Here is an 8,852-nt window from a genome sequence, read left to right as displayed (position 1 = left end):
ACTAAGCCGCACATTAAAATTATCTTTATAGCATTCCTATTAACTGAGCCAAAGTATACGTGTTAGTTGCTTTGATTCATAAAAAAGGAAATTTACTACGGTAACGTATATTTTGAAATTATTTGTTTCTGTTAATTTTTGTTAATAAGAACTTTAATTTAATCACAAAAAACATACAAAACGTTGACAGAACAACAGATAATGACACCGAGATATAAAAATGCTATTTGTTTGGTTGTGAAACTTCTGAAGAAAACCGATAGTCATGTCATTTCAACTATTCAAAAGGTTATGAATAAAAACAGTGTAGGTTGACTAAACAGTTAAAAATTAGAAACACAAACGTCTGAAAATATCCAACATAAATTACAGAAAGGTGTCCAAAATTTAACGCAGTGAGATATTCAAGATACAAAGTGTTAACCTGTCAAAGTTGACAAGTTGTACTATAACTGTAGACAAGTATCCGCAACACATATAATGCGATCGGACTACTCTTCACATCTTTAAGCTTAAAACACTTATATGCTATAAATTAATAGCACGATATCAATAATTCTATTTCTTACTTAATAATTATTCTCACACGCATATAAATTTTGTTAATGCAAAATTGAAAATATTATTATAGTACTTTAATTTCCTACGTTTAACTAGCGATTTTCTACACTACACTTTGAACACGATTGCATAGCAGTAAGAGAACACACGTTTTATCAATTATACGGGTGCCAATTATACACAGGAAATTTAATATAATTGTTATACACTCACCGAAAAAAATATATTTGATAAGTAGACGCAATATATATTTTGTGTTATATTTACGTAGCTTTATTATTACGTTCAATGCAATATTCTTAAAATTATAGTAGAGTAAATGTTTATTTAATGAGCTGTCTTGTTATCTTTATTATTTACAAGGAATTAAGTCATACAAACAACTGTTATAATCTAACTTCTAAAATATAATGTTTTAATGTCTTTGCTGTATCGAAATTAAAATTTTTTTTACATTTAAACTTCAGTATTTTATTTTTAACGGTACAAAGTATACTCAAACCTCGGTATTGTACTTTAATAAGCTTGGTAAAAAGGTGTGGAACGATCGTCAATTCAAATTAAAAAATAAAGAATCGAGAAGGTAAAGGTATTGAGCTGCTGTATAAAAGACCATTTTCCGATTTATCTTCAAAAGTTTAAATTATCAATACAGAATTATCAATGTCTAGCGTAAAGGACTGTATTTACAGTCTGTGCTTTGTATCAAGTGCATCAAGGAAATACAAAAACAATTTTCACGGAATGCGTAAGAGTAGTAATAATTATTTTTTAAAATTTTCTATTCTTTCATTTATATGGGCACAAAAAGAGTCTTTACTTTATCCATTATCAGGTCCACAACGGGAATGGCTTACGCTGAGGGACAAAGCTGTATACAGTGTTTTTCAAGTTTTTTGTTTTTAATCTTACGGCACAGTTGAACCTTTGAAGCATTGGAATTGCCTCGAAATACATTTCTCAATATTGATTTGGTAAATTGGATATTTTTCGTAAGTTGACCATTAAGTAGATTCAATTATTTGGTTTTTAACGGCACCTTTTCGATTTAGTTTATCTATACCAGGAATATATAATGACTCGACCAAGATGCTAAAATTTTCTTCAGGCTCATTATCTTTATTGTCAGCAATATTAATTCAAGAGAGCTTATTAATTAATCAAGAGATATCACCGTGTTCGAGTAGAAGATTCAAATTTTTTTTTCACTGATTTTATTAGTTTGCCAAACTCAGCAATTATTAATTATTGAATCATGTAATTTGCAACTGTACAATCTTTAGTATGTTGGAAGTTTATTAATGGGATTATTGATGCCGAATTATCAAAGATGCTAGAAAATTTGAGAAGTGATGTGCGATTAGAACGTTTCCTACATTGTTGTACATTTTGTACCAGTGCAAGTTTATGGTACAAATCTACAACAACGTAAAATTACTGTTGACATTAACAATAATACCATACGTGATTTATTATTGGACAATTCTACATAATAATCTGAAATTCTAGAGTAGATCTTGATCATAAAGTGTCAGAACACGCTGTACTAATACAAACAAAATAATGCAATAAATTCATTACGAATACTTTAAATCGGATTATTCTTTCATTTTCTAATTTTGTACAATAAAAAATTTGGATATTTTTTGTTTGCATTTATATATTTCCCTTTATTATTTTTAAAAATTTTATATAAATGCAAAGATTAGATTTACAAAAAGATACAAGAGCAACAAGGTTTAAAATAAAAATTAATTTCACGTTTTGTTTTATAACCAGTAGTGCAGTAAAATTCAGAAAAAAATAAANCCCTTTATTATTTTTAAAAATTTTATATAAATGCAAAGATTAGATTTACAAAAAGATACAAGAGCAACAAGGTTTAAAATAAAAATTAATTTCACGTTTTGTTTTATAACCAGTAGTGCAGTAAAATTCAGAAAAAAATAAACAATTACATTTGTAGTTGATTCGTTTTTGAAACCGTGTTTTCGTATTTATTTACTATTGAACACTGTGTTATTATTAAAACACAGTAAACAATTACATTTTAATATTTTAATCTATATATTGACCAATTTATTAATTACAATATAATTTATATTCATTTTCTGGAAATATGAGATGTGGATGAAAAATCACTTGCCAAATGGGTTATTCAATATTCTTATTGTTTCAGGTGCAATCAACACTAAAAGTGTTCATTCTGACTCCTGAACAACAACTGGCGCTTTGTTATCATCCAGGACACTGAATGTTTTCTTAAATTTTGCCAGAATATTGCCAACCGTTTGAGACGAAAATTTCGAAAGATCTGAGAAATGAAAATGAAATTTCTGTGCATCATACTGTGTTGTTCTATGATTGTCCCCACACAATCGGGGAACACAGAAGACTACTTCACTTGTTCTTCCGGGGTCAGAATGAATACTTTCGTCCTTTATAGCATTTGTCAAGCGACGTTTTGGCCACACTGTGTTTTATAACAAAAATTTTACAATCGAATGTCAGAAATTATTGAACTAACTGCTTGCCAAACTTCTTCGCCCACAGGAATTATCTCTCTAGTACTTATTTGCCATCCTTTGACTCCTTTGTCTCGCAATTCAAAGCCAAATGAGTATTTTATATTTAGTGCCCCATATGCCCAATCTACCGAATTTCCCGTGGCAATACCTGAATAAGAATTGTTTTAATGTTAATGTTATTAAAATAAAATTACTAAAATTATAAGATTTACATAAATCTCTGACATTTATCTACACTCCTCAAATGCCAAATTGCAATTCCACTAAGGAATGCAAGTAGCAATGTGCGTATTGCTGGAACGTTAACAATGGACGAAGAAATGCACGTAACCACGTTGTTCGAGGCTACGTGTATTCCTTCGTATTGCTGCAATTTTACTTTTGAGCAATGTAGATATATCCTACTTACCCACTATTTCATTTATGCTGTCAGACTTATACTGTGCTCCAGAAGATTTTCTAATAGCTTCTGCTGCACGAATTCCAACATGTTTCTTCAATTAAAAAATAAAAGTACTGTATTAAGTATAGCAGCAATGTCATAAGAGTATATCTAAAACTGATAACAGCTTACTAGAGTATCATAGTCGTCGCAATGCTCTTCTCTGGAACCCCATGGAAACATTATAAATTGTCCATAAGAATGTAAGGTTAAAAACAGTTTTACTCTTTCTTTAACTTCCGTTAAGGTTCTTGCTATAGCTTTAGTTTCTAATTCTGACATTGGTTCTGGTCCCCTATATTGATCCGTATTTGGATAGCGAGACAATACGTCCGCTATGTATGAAATTTTGCCAAATTGTTAATATTACTTTTAGTATAGCGTGCATCAGAAACAACTGACGGTTTTTAAAATTTAATTCTCAAGATTTGGTAGTCATTTACAGAACGCCATTTTCAAGACAGCCAAGATACATATTTATTCTCCATTAAAAAGATTATCTCCGCAGAGAAAAACATATTTACCATTTCCCCTGAAGTATTACGTTATTATAAAAACCGGCAAGTGTATCTGATGCACTCTGTATATAGTATATAAGATTTATATAAATCATTCGTACTGTTAGGGGTGTTCCAGTCAAATGGAAAATTTCGGTTCAGGTCAACTCCTTCTTTATGTATTCGACTTTGAGAACGATTCTTTCTCCAAAAACGCTAAATTATTCGGATAAATTTTTAATAGAGAATTACATTTAACATTTAAATTTTCAATTAATATACTTGCGTCATGTTTGAATGTATAATCGTATCCATCTGGATTGACTAAGGGCATGATATACCAGTCATAAGTATCTAACAATTTTCTCACTTTCTTATTAGTTTCATATGAATTCAAAATCTAATTTTAAAATTTATTTTATTCACGTTAAATAGTTAAAATGTAAAAAAAATATTTTATATAATTAGATATACTTTAAATATGATATACATAGCTGTGGCTGGTGCAATCCACTCTCTTGCATGTATTCCGCCATCAATCCATATAATTGGTTTGTTGGCGTTGCGAGGACCAGTTGATAACTACAATTAAAATACTTCTAAATAAAAATACATTGATACGGTATATTAATTATAAAATTACATTATCATATGATTATTGTATTAATATCTTTGTACAGGTTGAATTCTTTTAATCCGGCATTTTGTGGTCCTGCACATTTTGGATATTTGCTGCCACTAATTCGTTCATATGCTATGTTTGTGATATTTAAAAAAAATTAATTAATGAAAAGCCAAGGTAACAGAAGCAAGCTAAATTGCAGTAAAAGTCAATAATAAGTCATTTTGAAGAGTAAATTCCACTGTGCTGCGCCACCCTCTATTTATTGTTTACAAGTATCTGATAAATGACCTCTAATTACTGCATACCTTGATGACTCTGCTGATTTTTGATACAATCTGAGCTACAGAAACTATAAAGTATTTTTCGTTATAGACTTTATATTACACGAAACAACAACAGCAAAAATGGCCTCGTTTGGAAGCGTTAATAGTTGTGTTATTTACTGAAGTGTGGTCCTATCTTCGATAATACTGCAACATGTGTATGAAGAAGCATATTATTATGTAGGTTGTTTCCTTAGGGGTCTTTACGATCAAATTTTTTTCAATCTGGCATATTCTGTACTCTAGCAATGGTCAGATATCATGGTAATCGGATTAAAAAAATTCAACCTGCTTTAATATGCTGTATGATGCTTTTATGCTGTATTAATAAGATATGTTTTTCATAAATTATATCTGTAAGCAGAGAGTATATGAAATTTTGCTTACTTTGACTAGTTTGAGTTCGTTTCCGCGGAAAGTTCTTCCAACAGTTACTACTTGAATTTTTGGTTGAAAGTGATAAAGTAACTGGCCTAAATAGTCGTAAAACTAAAAAAGAACGTAATATACATAATATTTTCATTGTCTATGATATAATAGAGTTAAGTTATTGATACTTACCGCATTCTTCTTTTGAAATTTACGGAAGAACGATAGTAAAGATCTTTTCTGACGTTTTGGCTCGGGGCTGTTTAAAAGTTCATTCTCTTCGTCGATCAATCTAAAATTAAGAAATACAATTATCTTTTTATTGTATTTATAAATAATAACTCGTTTTGTGGCCAAATGTATAAACAGTAGAGTCTCGATACTTCAAATCATTGGTTTCGTTCGAAAGTTCTGTATAGTTTGAGGCACTACACCCTTAAGCCAGCGTACAGTACTAATGCAGAGCGTGTAAAAATTACTTATTTGGGTAATTAAAATCATGTGTATGATGAGACAATATTCACCGAAATCGTAAGCAAACCGAAAGCTTTTAATTTATTACGTTGTGAAATGTGTCTGACAGCAGAGCCGGTGCCTCCCGTGACAAGACGTTCATTTGACACCCATATTCTCCTACATAAAATGAGAAAAATTTTGTTTTTAAATGCCATACAAATTAGATGTGCGAAACCTTGCTCCGTCAATCAATAGTTAACACTCGCCATGTAATATAAGTATAAATATTATAAATAATAATAATAATACGCCTTAACATTTCGTATAAATTTATAAAAATTTTCTACCTTTCCCATTTGCCATCCCTGGCAAACGAACAGATACTTCTACATACCTTTATCCGTTGCTCCGTATTATATAGAACATTATGTATTTCAACAGCAATATAATATTATATTTATCCTTTCTAAAACGATGTTTTAATATAATAGATTAACATTATTACTGTTTTCCATTGTTTATATATTTATAATTCGATAGATTGAGGTTGTGTCATTTTCGATCAACTCGGACTATTGTATTATCATTTTTTATTGTTTAAATTAGTGTTAACCAATAGTGAAACACATTAGTTAGACATATATTTAAACAGTATTTATTAATAATTACATTAATTTTCTTACCTTTGTACATCATTAGTAAGAAGAGAAAAATCTATTTTATTTGCAGTGAAACTTTCATTAAACAGTAGCAATTTTTCAGGAGGAATCATTATATCTACTGGTTTTCCAATAACTCCAGGATTAGTCCAAAAATCGAACTAAAGTATAAGCAACATTCAAAAGAAACTTACAATAAAGTTAAAATACATTAAAGAATTTAAATTACCTCAACATCATTGCGAAGCCATTGAAGAAATTTCAGATCGGCTTCATTGGATGGTGTGACACGAAATACAGAATATCTAAGAGACGTTTAATTACATTAACATCATTTATAATTAAAAATACGAAAAATGAAATAATCTACCCATCATATCTCTTTGGAGGACCGTCATCGTCGTCACTATTAATTGCAAAAGAGCTTGCAAAAATGCACAGTGTTAATAAAATAGTCTTCTTTTGCATCGTAAGATGTAAAAATATTAAAATGAAAAATAAAATGTAGTTTTATACTGAAATATTAGGTCTTTGTCATGATGACTTTAATTAATAAGCGTTAAGGATATATATATATAATGAAACTAATGTTACAATTACGTTTTAAAATTTTAAAAAGAAGTTATACAATTATATCTATTGAAGCTTAAACAAATTAAATAATAACTTTTATATTATTAATTATGATAAAAAGGCATAACGGGATAAAGATAAACTTATAAAAATATTATAAATATACTGTATAAATTCTTTAATTCAATGTATGACTAATAATTTTATTTGACTGTTTCTGTTTATAAGCATTAATTTATGTTTTAAATGTACATAAGGGACGTGATGTTAATAAATTTTGGTGGTTAATGTTTGTTAAGTTATGGCAATGCAACACTTGGGCTATCTGCCTAGGAGGGATACATTCCGGGAGGTCTTTTTAAGGGAAACTGGCGCCTTATTTAGGAGTTACAGACGTGGAGAAAACCCGGAAAACTACACGTGGCCAGCCTGTCCGAGCGAGGCACGAACCCACGACCAAACTCTCAGTGTTCAGGGTACGAAGACCGCTTGGCCACTGGTGGGCGTTTTGGTGGGTAAAGGTCGAGGAATGGAGAGATAGAGATGGACCATGTTTAATATTTCGCGAGGGGGACGGATTAAATAAAAATTTAAATCGTTATCGACATTTATAATATTTTTATAAGTTTATCTTTACCCATTATGCCTTTTTATCGTAATTAATAATATAAAAGTTATTATTTAATAGTAAATAATAATAAATTAATAGTAATAAGTCCAGCATCCGGTATGGAGATATAATCAAAATGGAGAGACTAATTATTAAATCAGTAATTAAGAAAAAAGGTAGACAAATATTTTTATTGTCTAAAAAATTTAAATTAAAAAGTAGAAATAATAATATTGAAAATAATAATATTGATGAAAATAATATTAATAGAAATTATTAGTAACATATTAAAAAGAATATCAAATTAAATAAAAATTTTGATTACCCTTTAACCGCAGAGAAAGAAGAATGGTTAAAAAAATTAATTATAAAATTAACAGACGTTGAAGTACCAAAAGATTATCTACATTTATTATCATATGGAAGTAATATGAATTTACCTATATTTACAAAAACAATTGAAGTTGTGGCCGAAATAGAAAGTACAGTCGACTCCTATAACACTGTTGAGAATTCCGTTTTATATGAATTCCATGTTGTACGAGTCGCTTATATTTTACAAATACGTGTGCCGGGCTGTGAACGGCTCACGTATTTGTAAAATATAAGTGACTCGTACGACATGGAATTCATATAAAACGGAATTATCAACAGTGTTATAGGGGGGTCGACTGTATTATTCAACGAATCTCAGGAAAACAAGAAGATAAAAATCAGTTAAGAAAAAATTTAAGTAGAGATCTTCAAAAATATAAAGGAAAAGGTGAGTACAAAAATTATATATTAGATAAAAAGGCAATTAAAATAAATAAAAAATAAACAAATTTTTATTATAAAAGCAGATAAATCTCATGCACATATAATTATTAAAAATTCAGACTTACAACAAAAGAAAAAACAAATAGTAGCTACAGATGAAAATGAAGTTTTACCCAGTGATCCAATGGAAGATATTAAAAAGAAACTAATTAAATTAATGAAAACATATAGAAAAGAGTTTACAAGTCAAGATTTTAAGAAGATAGTAAATTTTAATAATGTACGTATCCCACAACTTAATATTAGACTTAAAACCCACAAGGTGGGACAGATTTTTAGACCATTAGTGGATTTTAAATTCTCAGTACTATATAATTTGGAACATTATATAAAAAATTATTTGCAGTGTATACGTGACTCTAAATATACCATAAAAAATGCAGATCAATT

General features: G+C 29.2%; 1 protein-coding gene across 2 annotated transcripts; it reads right to left on the bottom strand.

The window, feature by feature from the left end:
* Positions 1 to 2,683: 2,683 nt before the first annotated feature.
* On the bottom strand, positions 2,684 to 6,945 carry LOC111633796 (carboxypeptidase B-like). Of its 2 annotated transcripts, none has more exons than XM_023378427.1 (11): positions 6,831 to 6,945; positions 6,690 to 6,765; positions 6,485 to 6,621; positions 5,538 to 5,637; positions 5,364 to 5,465; positions 4,503 to 4,610; positions 4,315 to 4,428; positions 4,151 to 4,244; positions 3,664 to 3,866; positions 3,499 to 3,583; positions 2,684 to 3,237 (listed from the first exon to the last, which is right to left on the bottom strand). In XM_023378427.1, the coding sequence occupies exons 1-11, from the start codon at positions 6,926 to 6,928 to the stop codon at positions 3,056 to 3,058; spliced, it is 1,299 nt and encodes a 432-aa protein (XP_023234195.1). In that variant the 5' UTR covers positions 6,929 to 6,945; the 3' UTR covers positions 2,684 to 3,055. The 2 variants fall into 2 exon arrangements, 1 of the variants encoding a protein (XP_023234195.1); XR_002758110.1 differs by having other exon boundaries at positions 3,096 to 3,237; positions 3,499 to 3,605.
* Positions 6,946 to 8,852: the final 1,907 nt, after the last annotated feature.

Source organism: Centruroides sculpturatus, unplaced genomic scaffold (genome assembly GCF_000671375.1).
Source record: "Centruroides sculpturatus isolate CEXI.00-Female unplaced genomic scaffold, Cexi_2.0 scaffold723, whole genome shotgun sequence".
Lineage (NCBI taxonomy): Eukaryota > Metazoa > Arthropoda > Arachnida > Scorpiones > Buthidae > Centruroides > Centruroides sculpturatus.
The sequence above is the reverse complement of the archived record's forward strand: the minus strand, read 5'-3'. Positions and strand labels throughout refer to the sequence as shown.